Below are 20,994 nucleotides of genomic sequence, written 5' to 3'. Positions count from 1 at the left end.
TGCTCTGTAAATAACTTGTACAAATACCGATATGCCCTACTATGTTACTTGTTTATTGCACAATGTTGTTTTATTGGATTCTATTACATTTGTTACTACTGTATTGCACATCGTTGCGGGCAAGACCACCCGCATTTCATTGTATACTTGTATGCCGTGACAAATAAAACTCTTGACTTGACTTGACTACAGTAGCTGGTGTGGCTAGCAGCTGGTGTGGCTAGTAGCTGGTGTGGCTAGCAGCTCAAAGTTCACTCGTGCTCAACCAATAAGGGAGCATAAAAAAAAAGATCTATGACCATATATGGACCCCCCTCTCACTTACCCACGTGGGGTTTCAGCCAATGAAGGCGCATATCATTGGTTACTGGCCTTGAAAATGAGTCACGCTGAAAGACGCAATAATGTGTATTCAGCTGGGAACCACCTACGCACGAATGCGCATCCAGTTGTTAAAGGTATATACACACCAATGTGTATCCTGATGTCAATGGGTTAATCAAAGATCCCCGCTTTCTAGTCTTGCACAAGGACCAATCAGCATTGGTATGGGCGGGTTAATTTTCCATTGATGGGGATTTGATTGGCTGTTTTTTTTTTCTTTTTTTTTTCACTTTCTCCATTTTCCATTTTTCTCCCATCCCAATTTCGTATTGCCAATTCTCCCCTTCCCTGTCTTGAACGTTGCTTGACTATGCCCCCCACTGGTCGGTTGTAGTGAGGATAGAAGCCTTGCATCACGTGTCCCCTCCGGTACACGAGGAGACAGCCTGTCGCATCTTTTCACCAGACAGCGCTGACTCTCAGTGGCGAGGAGTAACACGTGGGAGGCTCACGCTGCCCCCGATACTTCCTGTCTCTGCTGTGCAGGCGTCACCCAACCGACCTGTAGGAGTTGCTGTCCACAACGTCCAATTCCACCCATCGACTTCCACCCGCTGACTCTGCCAAATGAGCCAGTATGACGGCCGGCCCAAGTCGAAGGCAATGCTGAAACTGGGATTCGATACCGGAGTCTCTTGCATTGGTGACGAGCGCAATCTCCGCTATGCCACCCAGCCGCCCTTAATTGGCTGTTTTTAAATAAAGTGCTGCCGCAGGATTAATAACATTAACGTTAGTTCGGCCAGAGAAACAAATATACTAATTAAAATGGTTGGACCAGCGAGATTTGTACTTTGTACAATTACTCAAGTACTTTACACCCCTGTGTAAAGGCAACAGACTGTGTTTTGATTGTGATCGGGGCTGTTGTTCTTCAAGTTCAAGTTTCAAGTTTTGTTTTATTTGTCACATATAAAGTACATTACAGGGAAATGCTTGGTTCTGTACGAGCCCCCTGAGAATGTGCTTCATACAGTAGAAAAAGTCCAAACACTATACAAAATATACAATATGCAAACTATAAGTACAAAATGCAAAGAATGAGGTACAAAATGCTAACTTATTTTTTTTATGCAAAAATTTGTTTTAGTAATAAATAGATTAAATATGGTGTAGTGTTAAAAGTGTCTAAAGTCAATGTTAAAGGTGAGTGTTTGTTTAAAGTGAGTGTGTGCATGTGGATGTGTGTGCGAGGCATGTAGATGGATGAGTTAGTGCAGAGTCATTGAGCATCCGGATGGCCAGGGAACAGTAGTTCAAAACTTTTAATCCCCATCTGATTTGGATTTTGGGTAGTTCAAAACCAAAAAACAGGATTAGGATCACTGTGATATCCAATCAGATCAGGAAATCAAATCCAAGCTTTAATCTGGATAGAATCTTCAAAAACGGGTAGTTCAAACCGACAACACAGGATTGTGTTTGTAAAAGTATCACGACAAAGATTGTCAAATCACAAATGTAATTTAGATGAAAGAAAACTGAACATCTCCAGCAAACTGAAACCTCACTTAGAATTCAGCTCCTCAAAGCATGCCTGGATGATCCAGCTGCCTTTGAATGAATGTTTTTTTGTTGTTACCCTAGTAGAGTATTTTTTTTTATTACAATTGCATCATGATTGTGTGTATTTAAAATAGAATTAGACATTATAGATAGATATTTCATATCCACTAGCTGGAGATCGGTAGGATTAAAGCACTGATATTCAGGATCTAGTAATCTTGAAAAGTCTGAATTTGGATCAGGGTTATTCTATCTTGAATTGCTTTGAAATACCGGGACAAAATCTGTCCGAGTTGTCTGATCCTGGATCACGAAAAAATGGGATTTCAAAATCTGATCGGATCTGATTGAGAATAAAAGTTTTGAACTACTGCGCCCTGCGGATAGAAGCTCCTTCTGAGTCTCTCTGTACCGGCCATGAAACTCCGGTAGTGCTTGCCTAGGGATAGAAGCTCCTTCTGAGTCTCTCTGTACCGGCCATGAAACTCCGGTAGTGCTTGCCTAGGGATAGAAGCTCCTTCTGAGTCTCTCTGTACCGGCCATGAGACTCCGCTAAAGCTTGCCTAGGGATAGAAGCTCCTTTTGAGTCTCTCTGTACCGGCCATGAGACTCCGCTAAAGCTTGCCTAGGGATAGAAGCTCCTTTTGAGTCTCTCTGTACCGGCCATGAGACTCCGGTAGCGCTTGCTTTTCTTAAACTAAGTCTTAAAACTGTTTCCCCCTCCAGCTTCCTGACCGCTCACTGCGGGCTCCAGTTCTCGTCGCGAGGCGTGCGTCCCGCCGTCACCACCGTGCTGGCCCGGCACCTGGACAAGAACACCATGGGCTACCTGCAGTGGCGCTGGGGGACCCAGTCGTCCATGAACACCAGCGTCGTCAGAGACACCAAGACCAGCCACTTCACCTTCGCCATGCAGGTGAGCAGAGGACCGCAGACCTGAGAACAGTTGTTATGTAAAGATTAGGGCTGTGGAGACGATACAAGTAACTCCCGATACTGTCGTTGAAGGGTTAAGAATGCGCTTGGTCGATCGTCTTGTTTTTTTTACAAGATGTATTTGCTAAACCATGGTAAATCTAATACAATTTAGTTCAGGAGTTTAGGTAGAGGACTTGACGACTCTCTGGCCGGGGGAATCCAATCAAGCTCCCGATTCGTCTTGTGAGTAGAACTTTATACACCCTGGGAGCGGGCGGGGAAAGGTGACCAGGTATACAGGAAGGGGGAAGGGGATGTTTAGTGTTGGGTACCGTTCACATTTGAACTGATACCGGTACCCAACGGTAGCTTTTTTCTGTACTTCAGTCTCTCCGCCGCCAGGTTGTCGACAAAAGCAGCCAAGCAAGGATCGAGGCATGCAGATTCTGAGAGGTTCGGTCCATCTGTTGCATGTCATTGGAGGAAGGACTGATTGATTGATTGAACATTTTATTAACAGATTGCAGAATGGGTACAATACAGTACAGGTTAAGGGGATGCAGACCAGAGAGACTTTCGTCTTGTTTACATCAGGGTCCCCCATTACACTACATTGAAGTACACTGACACAAAATAGCAATACACAGAACACAGAAATCTATATTACATATTATTAGAAACCCCCCTGAAAGAAGGTTATTTTTAAAGAACTGGCTGCCCAATTGCGCAATATCGCCCCACAAGAAGCATGAAACGGGTTTAAGTTAGAGTGTTGTGTTCATTCATAGTTAAAGACAGTAGAAGTTGAATACTTTCTTGTGTTATATCACATTCACACTCCCAAGTGATATGGATTGACTTTACAACTGCAAACAGTTGTATGGTTCTTCAATGAGAGGGTTCATTCATCCTATTTCACTTCGACCTTAGTATATAAATGGAAGGCGTTCTTGGTGTCGCGTGAGAGCGGTAAATGCCACTCACTCTCATTAAAAGCAACCAGAGCTGCATTGAAATGACCTTTTTGTAAAATTGTAAACATATTTCCTTAATTTCAGTTGTAGTGATTGTGAAATCAATTGATAAACATCATATTTAAGCCGTGTCTTTTACATTACCAAACGGTCATTGCAATAGCTTAAAAGAAATCCAGCTAAACCCAACATGAGTCATCTATTTACATTTACTATTATCAATTACATTTTTATTTTCTTTATTTTCTTTTACATGAAATATAAAAACAATACAGTAATAATAAGCAGGACTTCACAGGACAATAATAGTAATAACAATAACAATACAGACAATAGAAATGAAGAACAAACTAAATTAATAAATACAGAACATAAAAACAAAATCTAATTATATTATCACAGACACCACAAAAGCCATTTACTCCCACCCCCGGACCCCCCAGGACCCCACTCCGCCACTAGATTGTGGCTTTAACTTTCTCGGCCGCTGAGACCCAAAGTTCAATGCTGGCCAGTCCAACCCCAATAAATTGTATGCTTATTTTATGCCTAATCTTATGTCTGCACTTTATGCATTGCTCTTGATCTGCCAATGCTGTGCTCATGTTATGCCTGTCTTTTTTTTTACTGCTGTGAAGCACTTTGAGCTGCAATTCTTCTATGAAAGGTGCTATACAAATAAAGTGTATTATTATTATTATTACCTTCACCTTGCCTATATTACTACCTACTATGCTAATATGTCTATACTAATGCACTCAAGACTGTAGCCCCCAAATTCAACACTGTTTGACGAATAATGTTACTTACCCTTAGCTGCCAGAGTTATACCCTTCCTGCTGGCTTGTTGTACAGAACTTGTAAGCGTCGGCTAAATTACTAAAATGTAATCATTGTTGTTTATGTGCTCCCCCTCTAGCTGGGAATCCCTCACTCCTTCATGATGATGAGCTACCAGTACAAGTTCCAGGACGACGACCAGACTAAGATCAAGGGCTCAGTGAAGTAAGTTCTCAAAGTCAAACACCAAATACTAAAGCTCTGTTCCTGGCGGCCTATTATTGCTAACAAGATTACATTACAGCCCAGTTTTCTTTCTTTCTTTTTACCGTGTTCATACCAGTGTTGTAGTACTCTCGACTTGGACTTGAGCACTGATGACTTGGACTTGGACTCGAGCATTCGGACTCGGAAGGTGCAGACGAGAGGACTCTGACTTGTTAATTGATAAATACAGTTATTATTTAATAGGCCCTAATCATTTGGCATAAGATATTGATTAATAGTAGGGCTGTCAGTTTATTGCGTTAATTAGATTAATTAATTACACAGCAAATTATCGTGTTATGAAAATTAACTCAAAATGTATTTAAAAAATAATAAAAAAATGTAAGTGTTTTTTAATCTCATTCATTCCATAAGAACGTAGAATACACATTTACAGACTTTTTTTTAATATGGACCCTTTGCATGTTCTTGGTATCTGATTCTAGGGACATCTATGGATCTCAGGGAAGTATTCCCAGTGTCAGAAATACTGTCTGTTACTAGGCTTGAGTAAATTGTAATGAACTAAATGAGAATATCAATTAACCTGTTCCACCCGACGGGGTCGGTACCGACCCAAAAATGGCATTATGGTCATAAATCAATATTTTTCATTTTTTATTTTTTTTTAATGTTTTTTAACACTATGGTCGCCAAAAACGCCATAGGACGTCTTTCCCCGCCATGCTCATTCTGCCAAAGACGCCGTACCACGTCTTTGATATCAATATTTCAAAAATCTGTGATCGAAATCATATTTCTCCCCCGGAGACTTGAGATCTACTGTTGAGCCCCTCTCAACTCTCCAACGGTTCAAGAGCGCCATCTGGTGGCCGATCGGCGGATCGCCCAGAGCGGAAACAGGAAATGGAAGCTAGTGCTCATTTCAATTCGGTCCGATCACTCAGTAATAGTCCCAGGACTCGAGCTAGACACAACGGATAGCAATCCGTTACCAATAACTCGATAAACAACATGATTTGGACGTATATACTATTATACAACCTGGAAATGGATCGCATATTTCTACATCCCATAATAGGAATATTTCTGTTCCACGCTCATCGCCCAACGCTATGAGGAAGCTACGGTAAGATTCAGCGTTATTTTTTAACGTGTTCGATACTAACTGCTCTAATGATCATATCACCCACACTAGATGAATCATCTAACGTTGGCCACGGAATTATAAACGACCTCCCCCCCATCCGGTCAACATCAGATGCACGTCCATTTGAAATTTTTTATCTTGCGCAGATTCCTATCAAACTATTTCATCATCAATATAATGTATTTGGGGCTATAAATCACGTTCTGGAGAAAGCTGCAGAAAACGATAAAAACATACTTATACTTTAGACCGTATTTTAGTATGAATATGTGAATGAAAAAGTATAACGTTGCTACACCCTGAACAATAGATATAGGACGTTGAATGGGCCATAGTAATGTCAATTTAGCAATACAATTTAAAAAGTTATAGCCCTGCAAAGAAGGTAAACATCCCCATAGACAAATGGAGCTGGCGGAGGATGGTATATTAAGAATATAAGCCTGGCGACCAAAGTGTTAATATAAAAAAAATTTGTTATGATTGTTTGGTTTGACAAAGCTAGATCGTGATTTGTTTGGAGGAATATGGAGAATTACTTTTTCATTCATTCATTCATTCATTCATTCATTCATTCATTCATTCATTCATTCATGTCACAAAAGCATGTAGAATGTATATTATCATCAATACGTTAGTTTAGCAATAGGTTAAAAATGCCATTAGATTGTTTTAACTTCTCGATTTGCTGAAGTCTATTACAAGGCGGTGACCATTTTGGAACATTTTAATCATGGGAATTGTAGTTTCTTTCGGCCATTTTGTCGAGGGGATGCATAGCTGTGGATCAGCGTTGGAATTATTCCGAACTACACTTCCTGTCAGATACTGTGGGGGTTCAAAGTTCAGCGTTCTGAATGAATTATTTCAATAACTGTTATTATTTGGGATAATAAGCCACAAAAGGTAACGTTTTTGACAAATATTGAAACGCAGTTAGTTTCTCCTCCCTATTGTTAGCATGTAGCAACAATTAGATCTGAAATGAGTTTCAAAATGGTTGCACTGTGGTGAAAATAAAAAGGTACAGTAGATATCATTATCTGTTCTTATGCACGCCTGGTGATACTAAATCCAAATTTAACTCGGGCATTTGAAAGATAATATATAAATGTGCGAATTGGCTATAATAAGGTAATTTATGAGCATCATATTCTATATTCTATAATAATATTTCAAATTGCATTGGTCCGGATGGGAGAATTCAGTACTGTATCTACAGAACCTTCTGTTTAATGATCTTCCCTTTATTAATTTCCTTAGATTTTTTTGTACACATGATCTCAAGAAGGTACTGAACAAGATCAGTGGCAGTTTTTTAAGTTTGGTCATTATTATCATGGTGTTATTCACTGTCAAAGATTCAAAGAAAAATCATAATTCATATTCTCCTTTGTTTCATCACAATTTAAGCAAGCCTAGTAATAGACACAATATTTCTGACACTGTGAATACATTCCCTGAGGTCCATAGATGTACCTAGATACCAAGAATATGCAATATTACCTTCTTTGCAGGGCTATAACTTTTTAAATATTATAGCTATATCTGCATTACTATGGCCCATTCAACATCGATTATCTATCGTTCCGGATGTGGGAACGTTATATTTTTTCATTCATACATTGTTGTGTTAATACCGTCGAGAATATAAGTACCGGTATGTTTTTAAGCTTTTCTGCTGTAATTCCAAAAACGCTAGTTATAGGCCCTGACGCATAATGATAGATTATCGATTGGCGTTTCTTTCCTATACACTATATTAAAAAATTCAAATGTATATGATCGGTATACATTATGCTTCATCATGCGTGAAGGAAAGGGGGGGGGGGGTCGTTTGGCGGGCAATAACGACTTACGCCGTTTATGGCGCACAATGTGTTAATAGTAATACCGTAACATTATTTAATTTCGTGCAAGGGCAGACACGTGTGTTCCACCTACATTCGGACTAGGGTAATGGGGACTCTACTCGGGCTCTTCTTTGGTGACTCGGACTCTAACACTGAGGACTCGAGACTCGACTCGAGACTTAGTGACTTGACTACAACACTTGGTTCATACTGTAGATTCACTTGAAATGGTCCTGCTTGTACAGCTAAATAAAAATTATACTTTCAAATCGATAAAGTTGTCTTGACGCTTTCTATATTAAGAAGCGAGACCGGGGCCCATATATATCAGAGCGCTGAGAGGAAAGACATACTGATCCAAGAGCGCTGCTCAGATCACATGACCACAGATCAGATCAGCGCTCCGACTCTAAAGTCTGTGTAAAGCATGTGTTCCGAGTTTGTCACGTCACAGAACAAAATGTGTTATTAGTAAGCACCTAGCCAAATTTTTATGATTAAAAGAAAATTGGCAATTATATAAAATTATGTTTAAAATTGTGAATAAATTGGTAGTATTCTCTGCTCTGAAACACTGAATGTGCTGAAACCATACCTCTCTCTCTCTCTCTCTCACACACTCTCTCTCTCCCTCCACCCTCTCTCTTTCCCTTCCTCTTATCTCTCCATGTATTTTTCTCTCCGTCTCAATTTACATAAGCAATTTACCTCAGTTAAACAATGATTTAATTTTTTTTAGAAATATTTAGAAATAAATAAAATAAAAACAATGAGAACAAAAATTATCCTGAACACAAAAATGGTGAAAAACTGTTTAAACAATCTACAATTCACTAATACATAGTTCGCAATATTTTCAGCAGCTATTTTCTTAACACGTTATAATGTGTTTTAGAAACAAATCTGAGAGTTTCCTTTAGACACAGACTTCAAGATCCTTGTTAAACGTCGGCCCTGATCTTAAAAGTGACAGTGATGGAGAGGTGCAGGTTTTTGAAGACTGGTGTGTTTTTTACATCCCAGGTCCGGGTTCTTCGGTACCGTGATCGAGTACGGGGCTGAGCGGAAGATCAGTCGGCACAGCGTGTTGGGGGCGACCGTCAGCATCGGAGTGCCCCAGGGTGTCTCCCTCAAGATCAAGTAAGTAGAGCTCCCTGCTCCACTTTCCTCTCTAGATCACTTCCATCACTTCCATGGTTCCTTCCATGGGATGCAGACCAGAGAAAGACTTTAGTCTTGTTTCCACCAGGGTCCCCCATTTTCAATTCATCATAACATTTATGACATACATGACATATACAGTACTGTTACATCCAGACATTTATGACATACAAGATATACAAATATACAGTACTGTTTATTTACAGACAGAGTTTCTAAAAGATGTTTCTTTCAAGGATGTTATTTAGGTGAATAAATACATTTGAAGTGTTAAAGGTTTTTCACAATTATAGACATATATTTCATCAGTATCTAGAACCTACCTTTTCACTGTGCCGATGTTTCTTTCAAGGATGTTATTTAGGTGAATAAATACATTTGAAGTGTTAAAGGTTTTTCACAATTATAGACATATATTTCATCAGTATCTAGAACCTACCTTTTCACTGTGCCGCTTGGAGGTTTTCTGGGTGGTACTCAAAGGTAACTAGGCCATAAGACATGGTCGGTTTATATAATATAACAGGGTATCTGAGGCGTATTAAAAAAGTATTACATTCATCATTCTCAATGTAAGGCCTTAAAAGGAATTTTAAAAGTCTTAGATTTACGGTAATTTGCACTGGTTTTCGGGGGCGGGTGGGGGGGGGGGGGGTGGCTGTCAGGAGATTAAATAATATGAAATATATGAAATGTTTTTGTACCCAAGTCGTTGTTTTTTGCGGGTGGTACCAGGAGCCTGGTGCGTCCTGCGAGAGCTTGTATGGAACGGGTGCCGGTTCGGTGTCCCTATGTGTTTTTGCTTTTTTTGCTAGTATGGTTATGAAATTTGTATTACGTACATTTTGTGGTATTAAAAAAGGTCTTTAAAAAGTCTTAAATGTAACTTGTTGAAACCTGCAGACACCCTGTATAACCCCAGGCAGAGTTTCCGTGGACAAGCTGCTTTGACATTATTCGGTGCACAGATTCATGCTTTTTGGTACTTTTTGTCCAGTGTCCTTATCTCAGGTGTAAGTATCTCAAAAATATACATTAACTTAAAAGCCACATAAGTCGGTCGGAAACTAATCCTAAAGGTAGACAATCCCAGATAGTTAGCTACCAGTTTGATATCAGATGAAATCCAGTTAGAACACAGTGGTAGAACACACTGGCTGTTGGACCGATGCAGCCTCTCTCTGCCCGCAGGTTGAACAGAGCCAGCCAGACGTATCTCTTCCCCATCCACCTGACCGACCAGCTCCTGCCCAGCGCCGTGTTCTACGCCACGGTGGGGCCGCTGGTCTTCTACCTCGCCATCCAGCGCCTCGTCATACGGCCCTACGTCCTCGCGCAGAAGGAACAGTAAGAAGTCCCGTGCCTTGCGTTGACCATCGGTTGTCTCATCAAAGCAATTAGGGGGGGGGGGGGGGGCGACAGTGGCTCGGGAGGTAGAGCGGTCGTCTGGTAGTCGGAAGGTTCCCGGTTCGATTCCCACTCCTCCCCATGGCAGCGTGTCGATGTGTCCTTGAGCGAGACACTTAACCCTTAACTGCTCCCGATGAGCCGGTTTGGCACCTTGCATGGTCACCTCCGCCGTCGGTGTGTGAATGTGTGAGTGAATGGGTAAAATGTGAGAAACAAATTGTAAAGCACTTAAAGCTGCTATATAAATGCACCATTTACCTTTGATTTGTTTGACCATTTAACAACACGTTGATAATAGCAGTAGTAACACACACCGGCCCAAAGTTTGTCAGAGGGAACCAACGGTTGCAATTGGAGGATCAAGGAAAGAGGGCGGGTTTTGAGATGGGTCAATAAAAAATGGGCCTGTGTGTGTTACTACTACTATTATCAATGTGCGTTGTTATTATCTTTTTATTATCTCACTATTAAACTTTGTTTGTCCGAGGGAAGTGACTGTTGCGATTGGAGGATCAAGGAAAGAGGGCGGGGTTTGAGAGAGGTCTTCCTTCATGTTTTTCTCTCTCCGTCCAACAGGGACCTGGACAAGCACCGAGAGAGCTCTGCCTCGGACATCGCCAGGAAGAGACAGGAGGCGGAGTCTGCTGTGAGTCCACTGTAGTCCTACTTAGGGATGGGCGTGAGTAATCGATTACTCGCGGCTATGAGAAAACTCGATCTTAAATTATTAACACTTTGAGTGCCAGCCACGAGAAATCTCGTTATTTCATGCCATGCGTTGAGTGCCAACAACGAGAAATCTCGTTTTTTAATCGTTATTGCTTTTATTAGCGATATCCATACATTTTTCATCAATCTAGCCTCATGTTACCATTGGGACTGGCTCTGAGCTCGAACAGGGAAAATACCGCCCCCTATCGTCTCCCGGATGGTAATGCATCCATTGGATTGGACTCAATGGAAATGCATGGGGAATTAGACACGTAGCCATAATATAGAATATAGAAATAGCTCCGTGAAAATCATGAAATATCGGAAAATCCGTCTAAAAAGGCTGGCATTCAAGTGCTAATTCTGGCGCCCCCTGCTGGCAATCAAAGTGTTAATAATTTGTATGAATAAAACATTTATTATATTATTATTATTATTTTTTATTTTTTTCTCTCCATGAGTAATCCACGATAAATCAAGTATATCATGCGATTAATCGATCTGGATTTTTCTTTAAAATGCCCATCCCTAGTCCTACTGTAGTCCTGAGTCCACTGCAGTCTTTAGCAGTAGATCTGGTGATGATGATGATTCAAGTTTACATGCTGTTATGTGTTTCTATCGGGACACACTGGGCAGTGTGCGGTTAATCAACCGCAAGGCTGTACTAACAGAAGGGGTTGAAGTGTATTTGGATTGGCAAGGTATAAACAAAATCATAGTTTGTGACGTATTAATATGATTAATGATGGCTGTGTGTGTGTGCCTGCCTGCCTATCTGTCTGTCTACTACCTTCCCTCGCTCTCTCTTTCATCCATGCAGGTCTTACTCATGCAGGAGTCTGTGCGCAGGATCATTGAAACTGAGGAATCTAGAATGGGTAAGCTCAGTATTATGTGATGGGGGAGCTGTAGGTTGTAGGCTGTAGGCTGTAGGTTTCATTCATAGAGAAACAAACAATGTCAGTATAGTTTAGTAGAAGTAGAAGTAGAAAGCTTTATTGTCATTGCACAAATTCTGGTCCCTCAGAACAGCGTGGAATATGTGTTTCGAGCACCCAGCGTTGGATCAATAAAAGCGATCGATTTTTGGAATGGCGATCAGGAATTGGAATGATCTTTTTGGAGAACATCTGATCTGAGGTAAGGAATCTATTTTACAAGTCTTGGGATAATCAGAGTTGTATTCGCTGAGCTCTCAGCGTTCGCCCTATGTGTGATGTGGCTGTTTGTGCGCGATGGCTTTGAGGAAATCAGAGAATCGGTTTTTCAGATCGCCTATATAGCGTGCATACGTACACATTAGGGGTGGGACGATCGATCTATTATCAATAATCAAATAGGATCGATGCCACGTAAAAAGATCGATTCATATTGCGATACTCTTATTTTGAAAATCCGGCGACGGCGACGTCATCGCCCCGCGCCCAGTGTTGTGAAACTCAAACTCCGTTTAACATCAACAGCAGTAGCGTCTAGAGCGTCACTAGAGCAAGACTAGTGTGCCTATTCTGTGACCCAAAACATGTCCCTGCTGTTTTATTCCACAACGGGTCCAATGCATCTAACCTGCTTTGCAATCCTCGTCACTCCATTATGCCCACGTCGCGTTAAAGATCGAAGATAACGTTACTTTAGCGTGAGCTAACAAGCTAACCCAGAGCCATAGGCAGAGAGAAGTGGGGACTGGGAGGGTGCATTCTCGGGGATAGCCCCACTAACAGGATCTGGCCGGTACTGCACCTTGGGACTCCCAATATGCTTTTCCAGCCAAAATACAGCTCTGTGACAGTGAATAGGATATTAATATCGAGAAAGAAAAGAAAAATGAACCAAAAACAGTGAACAGGAGGTCTATTTGTATTAAAAACAATAGATTGTTTTTCATTTAAATGTCTGGAAGAGCTCAAACATAAAAATGTCATGATATTTCCATTGCCTTTTTTTTGTTGATTTAAATGTTACTGATTGTATTAAATGGGCACATAATATCGTCTCATATCGATCGCAGGCACCTGAATCGAATCGTATCGTATCATGGCAGACTGTGTGATATCGGATAATATCGTATCGTTGTCCAAAGAATCAATATCGTATCGTATCGTGATTAAACTGGTGATTCCCACCCCTAGTACACATACAGTATATTATCGATAATCTAGCGTTTATTTGAAAACGATTCATAAATAGGCCGAAAAATTACAACGTTTTTGTGTATTCTAGAATATTCCAGTAAAGGGCGTTTATTATGGAATCTTTTTATTTTCCTTGAAAACAAGGGCTTTTCAAAATGCTATAAAACTGAAATGAACCGATAAAAAAACAATCCGCTTCGATGTTGACTGGAAAATGAGTCATTGATAAGCGACGGGCAGATTAGACACATAGCCATAATTTAAAACATAGATTAGGCGTTATTAACGCTAACATTGAAGTGGATGATGGGCATTCAAGCACTAAATCGTGCGCCCCCTGCTGGCACTGAAAGTGTTAAGGGCTCGAAGTTGCCTGGGTTTTGGTCATATGCTCCCGAAATGCTCCCGCTGTTTGACTGGTTCTATGTGCAGTGAAAACTACTATGCTTTGCAACCTAGTCATTCATTTAATTCGGGGTAAACTAGCGTTAGCCTCGCGGAGCTAACGCTGCTCCGTGTATACACAAACACAGAGAGAGAGAGAGAACAGCAGGTTGACCAGAAGAGGGTGGGGGCTAGCGGGGGAGGAGCCGTCTGTGTGTGTGGTGTGTGTGCGCTGACGGAGGAACGACCAGTTGAATGCAACTACAGTTCAATAGATTAAATTAGTTTAAGATATTGAACGATAGTTGCATTGAACAGGTCGTTATTCAATAGATTAAATTAGTTTAAGAATAAAAAAATTCAAAGAAAATTATAAATTAGTTTAAGAGAATCTCAAATACATTATTTTATTTTAAGTGTATAGAAGTGTATAGTTAAAACAAATTACAGTCTTTTTTTTCTGACATGGGGGCCCAACAATAAATAAATAAATGTCAAGTTGCATGTTGTTATTCTAACCAGCTTAGTTCTGTTGCATTTCCAATTTATTTATTTAAATTATAAATGATCAGGAATCGATAAAGAATCGGATCGATAAGCAGAATCGATAATGGAATCGTATCGATAAAATCTTATCAATTCCCATCCCTAGCGTTCTGTCTCATCTCAATAAACCCCAGCAAAGCGAGCTTAAATGTATTTCCTTAGAAATCGTGCCATTTGTCGCTTGATTTATGAATCGGTTTCAAATAAACGCTAGATTATTGCTATTATATGTGTACTTATGCACAAAGAGCAGCGGGGTCTGAAAAATCGGTTCTCCGTACTTTGGTCGGCGCGACCTCACACACACACACACACACACACTCCGAAGGAGGTGATAGGAACATCTGATTACCCCAAGACTCGTAACATAAAGGCCTTACCTCACATCTGATGTCATGCAAAAAGATTAATCCAATTCCTGATCGCCATTCCAAATGTTGATCGCGTTTATTGATCCAACGTTATATCCAAAAACACATAGATCCACGCTGCTCCCAGTCCCCACAGTCAATGCAATGGTATCCAGCTGCATCCCCGAGAAGTAAAACCTGGACCGGACTTGTTTTTTTGCTGCACTGTCCCAACCAATCCAATCCAATGCAATGATGTGCAATACCATCCGGGAGACGATAGGGGGTGGTATTTGCCCTTTGCGAGCTCAGACCCAGTCCCAATGATTACGTTAGGCTGGATGGATGAAAAATGAATGGATATCGCTAATAATAATAAAAGAAATATGGATTAAAACCCGGATTTTCTCGGGTTTGGCGTCCAGAGCATGGCGAGTTAACACGGACTATCTCGGGTTTGGCCTCCAGTGAGTTAACGAATACCATTATTGCTCATGTCCCAACATCTATCGTTATATATAGTACAGTATAATGAAAATAAGTTGGCATCTAACAAATGTAACAGTAAAGGTACTTTCTACTCAGTGAAAAACCTGTAGGAACCCTGGGACTCATACATGAACATTTATCTTATTTTTCTCCTAAATACTGTATCTCTTCAGAACATCACATTCATAAATCAAATCAAAATAAAATTATTTGTAAGGCCCGACAACACACGTTAATGTCCCCATGGGCCGGACACATCTTCTGGCCGGACAAGTCAAGAAGAAACATCAGAATAAATCAAGAACAAAACAAAAACACCATGAAATCCAAAATAAATTTTAAAATAAATAAATGAATGCAACACCAGACATACCCCACGCGAAGGTAAGGAAAAACTCGCTAAAAACCTAGCAATAGGAAAAAAGCACCACAGTCAATGTGGAGGGGAGAAACCTTAGAAGGGCCGTTCAAGGGGGGATCTCCCTTCTTAGATGTCGGTGATAGTAGTGTTGCTATAAAACAGGCGAAACAGTTGGTAAGTATGTACATAATACGTGTAATGAAACACAGATAAGTACATGCAATAGCAACTGGAGTACATAAGAACATAAGCGTTCACCCCAACCCACCACCACCCAAATTCTATGAACACCAGCTGTCCTTAAATTGTATGCGTGTGGCTGTGCATTTGCTATTAGCATGATTAAAATACACCTAATCCTCCTATATACCTACTTATACACCTGCATATAACTCTGTATGATGGCATGTACAATAATGCTGTATATACCGTATATAAAAGAATATATGAATTTGAATACCAAGCTCTCTTTCGAATGTACATTTAAAAAATTACTTTTTTGTGATTTAGGAATAATGTGCCTGCAATACAAGCCAATACATGTGTTACAAAGCACAGCCCAGTGCATAATGATGGCTTCCTATTGCTACTACAAATTGTAAGCATCTTCGATGTGATGTACATTTGTATCATTAATGGCTCATTTCAGCCTATTTATATTCAAATGAAATTATTGGGGACACTTGACAGCCCCAATAGGCTTCATAATAGAGGTGTTTTACTATGTACTATTCTACTATATCTATAATGCTACCCACCATGCTAAATATATCTCTACCACTATGCACTCCGAGTGTAGCACTCTACCTCTGTATTGCTAGATGAGAAATGCCACTTACAACATAGGATGGCTTAGAGTAGACGACAGAGTACAGCAACTTGCAATGGGCCTGGTCTACAAGATACACTACACCACAAAGATACCCATGTACATGTCTAAATACTTCCCAAAGGTCAGTGAAGTCCTCGACCACAACCCCAGAGGGAGTTCCACAAATCATGTTCAACCCAGATTCGGCTCAAACAAGGGACTAAGCACGTTTCGCAACTATGCCACAATAATGTGGAACGCCCTACCCACAGCCATAAAGGAATGTGATCCCTACCCTCCTTCAAAAACGCTCTCAAAGAGCACCTACGAGTGGCTGCAATTAGAAACTGGCTCCGGTAAATGTCAAAATCCCCCCCACCCCACCCAACCCCCTCTAATGTACATTTTCTTCCCCTTCTGATTTGTATTTTTGTTATGATGTTCTCTCTTTCTTCCATAATAGTACCGTATATTTCTATGTCTCTAAATGTCTTGATGAATTGAAAATGGAGGACCCTTGTGTAAACAACACAAAAGTATTTTTCTGGTCTTCATCCTCTTAGCAGTTGTTTGTATTGAGCTGTACTGTATTGTACCCATTCTGCAATCTGTTAATAAAGTGTCCAATCAATCAACACTTAGCCGCCAGAGATGTACCCTTCCTGCTGTCTTGTTGTACACTATGTAAGTTGCTAGATAAAAGTGCCAGCTACATGACCAAATGTAAATTAGATTAGATTAGATTGTACTTTATTGTCATTATATTTGCATACAACAAGATTTGGGACTCAAACTTAAGGTGCAGTAATAAAATCACACGAGTAATAAAATCAAAACATAAAATACTATACAAGAAACATTAAATACTATACAAGAAACATAAAATACTAGACAATAAGACAATGTTACAATACTGTACAATATACAGAATAACAATACACAAATAGCAAACACAGTGTCAGACGGTAGTGGGTGGGTATTGCACTGTGGATATTGCACTTGAGGGGTAGGATGTTGCACAGTGTGGGAGGAGGGGGAAAGGTGAATTATTAGTGCATGTTAGAGTTCAGGGGGGTGATGGCTCTGTGTGGTCTTTGGACAGTAATTAAATGACTGCAAATGTTTTGTTCGTAAGCCAGGTTTTAAGATCACATCTGTGCATATACACGCGGTTCTTGCATTAGGCCCCTCGTCCGATTCCATTTATAGACTCTCACCAAGCTTGCCGTTTGTTTCTCAAAGGTCTCATCATCCTCAACGCTTGGTACGGCAAGTTCGTGACGGACAACAGTAGGAAACACGAGAGGGCAAAGGTCATCGACGTGACCGTACCGCTGCAGTGCCTGGTGAAAGACTCGAAGCTCATCCTCACAGAGGCCTCAAAGGTATGTAGGACAGTCTGTACGTTGTAGTGCAGCATTCCCAGACACAGTTAATCATTTACTTCCTTCGTGCCTCAACCCACGCACTCGGATATATCTTCTTTGGTCTAATTAGTAATGGCTGTCTGTGCATAAAGTGGTTTAGGTTTACTTTATTTGTTCAAGGGGGATAGTGTACATTAATTTCATTTATACAGGAAAGGGTAAAAAAAAAAGAAGACATTTCACAATGTACATTTAAGCTGTCCTGACTCGGTTACAACCTGTTTTTTAGCAGGTTCCTGTTCTGCAGCACATGAAACAATAATTTAAATACAAAACAAATAGGCAGTTGCACTACATACAATCCTGACAAAGACATTGCATTATAGTCATAATAAACATTTTAAAAACATAAATGCGCACAATTTTAGCCAAAAAGGCAAATTTCCATTGGTAGTCCCCCTGCCAGAAAGTACAGGCTAAAATCCTATGAAAAAAAAAAAAAGAGTTTGCAATACAAACTAGAGTACAAGCGAGATAAATAACATTACAATAAAAACTAAAACAAAAGCATATAATAGTAGGACATAAAATAGGGATACAGGGCCCAATACAGTCATGGACACAAGGACAGAGCACATCATGACAGATTAGATGGCCCAGGCATGGACAAACGCACAATATCCACACACACACACACACACACACACACACACACACACACACACACACACACACACACACACACACACACACACACACACACACACACACACACACACACACACACACACACACACTCTCACACACACACACACACAGTGTTGACAGTGCTGATTTTCAATGAGCCCTTTCTTGGTGATGATGTTCATCTACGTTTGCTATTTTGTTACATTACTACTATTACTTACATATCACCACATACTGTAAGGCTTGATGATTCAGACAGTTACGTCTCTTCCATACATGGAACGACACACGGTTTGAGTTGTTCCAGTTCATGTCTTTCTTCACGTGGTGTTTATTCAGCGTCCAGGCGGGTCTGTCTGTTCCTCCCCTCCTGGACGACGGCCACCCTGGATTAGTCAGTTTCAAAATGAGTTCATTCCTTTTAGTCTCGTGTGCTACGAGACGTAGGTTAAAGTGTCGGTTACAATGCAATGGGACCGGAATTGTGAATGTTATCATTCATATTCATTGGTTAACGTGAACGCAAATCTAGCTTAGGCATTTTAGGCTGCATACACAGTACATCCCAGATGGCTTACTCGCTTGTATTTGCATATTCATGCTGCCAATTCATATCCAGAATTTTAATAAGCTACAGTACATTTCCACAGAGACACTAAACACTGGTTCAACTGCAAATGGAATTAAATGAACTGATAATGACTTTGCTTTTTTAAAACTTTTGTCTTTTGTTTTTATACCGGAATACCAAAAAGTGTAAACTAGTCACAGGGTGTCTAGGTTTCCAATGATGGACCTCGGGCTAGTATGATGCATTAACCCTTTCAGTGCCACGGACGACATATCTCGTTTTATTAGCCCCCCCACTGAGTGCCGACGACGACAAATATCGTTTTATTAGCGATCTGAAATCATATTTCATCAACCGAGTCTCCCGTTGGTACACCAGCTCCTACAGGAGCTCAGAATGGGAAAAAGCACCCCCTATCGTCTATCCCTGTGTAACTGCAGGTCAGTCGCTTAGACCTGGGATCTGTAGATATGTAGAGGCGGAACCAGCTGGTTCCTTGTGCTGGCAAGAAGTCTGATCAACATGGAAGTCATCGCGGGACGGGAATCAGCCTGGAATATATATTCACAGCAGCCAATACTCAATCAATAAGCGTGATCGATATTTGGAATGGCGATCAGGAATTGGAATGATCTTTTTGGAGAACATCTGATCTGAGGTAAGGAATCTATTTTACCAGTCTTGGGATAATCAGAGTTGTATTCGCTGAGATCTCAGCGTTTGCCCTATGTGTGTGTGTGTGTGTGTGTGTGCGCGATCGCTGATGAGGAAATAAGATAATCGATTTTTCAGCTTGCGTCCATAGCGTGCATATGTACACATATACTATCGATAATCTAGCGTTTATTTGAAAACGATTCATAAGGCAGAAAAATGATATTTGTGTATTCTAGAATATTCCAGTAAATGTCTTTTATCATGGAATCTTTATATTTTCCTTGAAAACGAGGGCTTTTCAAAATGCTATAAAACGAAAATGAACAGATAAAAAAACAATCCGCTTCGACAATGTTGACTGGAAAACGAGTCATTGATAAAGCGACGGGCAGATTAGACACATAGCCATAATTTAAAACATAGATTAGGCGTTTTTAAGATAACATTGAAGTGGATGGTGGCATTTAACGGGTAAATCAAGGTTACGCAGGGTGGACGGTATAAACGGTATGAATTTGCTCTACGGTATGGATTTTGACTATACCGAGTAACCGGTAGGGCAGCTCTAAAATAGCAATGACGTCATGTAACCACAGCGCGACTATTTCAATCGCATTTGCCCCTAAAAGTAGATCGAATTAGTCATAGATAATAGATATGTGCAAACTGGAAAAGGTTATTTAGGAGGCTTCGCGCAGTGGGCGCACTGGGCGTGTCAACACGCAATTGTCATTTCATAATAAACACATATCACCGCGGCGCACAGCAAGTTTCAATTTCAGTTCCTGGCATTTTTAACCAGTGGAGAAAGGTAAGAGATCTTACCTATCGTTTTTCTTATATGAATTATTCTACGTTAATAAAACATACCTGGTGATCAACTACAGTTTGCTGTAAACATTATGATATGTGTGTAGTGTTATGATAACGACGGGAGGACGGCTGCTGCAGCAGTGGATTTGCGAAATAGCATGCAGCTGCAGAGCCGCAGAGCCAGTGGCTCTTTCAGGTCTGGTCACAGGCCCGCTCAACAGCGCCCCCCCCACCAAACGGCTGAACGACCTGAAAGAGCCACTGGCTCTGCGGCTCTGCAGCTACATATGCTTCTAGCAAAATCCAGCCCCGCTGTTTGCAATGGGAGCAGCACGGAGTCTCGACTCGGGACTTATTTTATTTAGAATATAATGACTTTATACGCAAAAGTAGCCTAGTTTTAAGTTAAAATATTATAAATCTACATGCCTTGAGGATGTCATTCTTTATATAGCCTGCCTATTAGGCAAAGAAAATTATTCTAACGGAAACACTGATACCGTGATATATACCGTTACCGTCTATGCTTCAAATTATACCGTGATATAAATTTTAGGCCATACCGTCCACCCCTAACGCAACGGCTCTGAAAGTGTTAACAATGAGGGTTCTTGTGCTTTTTACACAAATGCCTAAACAACAGCCCCACTGTGCCAATGTCAAACTATTATAACATCTATATGCCACACTGACGGATCTGTTTAATATGCAGAACAGCTGTCAAATATTAGAAGAATCTGAGGATTTC

At 40.6% G+C, this 20,994-nt stretch overlaps 1 protein-coding gene across 1 annotated transcript in view; it reads left to right on the top strand.

The window, feature by feature from the left end:
- Positions 1–20,994, top strand: part of dnajc11a (DnaJ (Hsp40) homolog, subfamily C, member 11a) — a 61,211-nt gene that overhangs the window by 31,207 nt on the left and 9,010 nt on the right. The window contains exons 8-14 of the mRNA XM_084333210.1: positions 2,617–2,806; positions 4,702–4,787; positions 8,817–8,933; positions 10,146–10,301; positions 10,941–11,010; positions 11,899–11,956; positions 17,394–17,536. Of these exons, the coding sequence (XP_084189336.1) occupies positions 2,617–2,806; positions 4,702–4,787; positions 8,817–8,933; positions 10,146–10,301; positions 10,941–11,010; positions 11,899–11,956; positions 17,394–17,536 (820 nt within the window). The remainder of the gene's footprint in view (positions 1–2,616; positions 2,807–4,701; positions 4,788–8,816; positions 8,934–10,145; positions 10,302–10,940; positions 11,011–11,898; positions 11,957–17,393; positions 17,537–20,994) is intronic.

The sequence above is a fragment of the Notolepis coatsorum genome (assembly GCF_963971535.1).
Source record: "Notolepis coatsorum genome assembly, chromosome: 17".
NCBI classification, from domain to species: domain Eukaryota; kingdom Metazoa; phylum Chordata; class Actinopteri; order Aulopiformes; family Paralepididae; genus Notolepis; species Notolepis coatsorum.
Note: the sequence above shows the minus strand (reverse complement) of the source record. Positions and strands in the feature narration are given on the sequence as shown.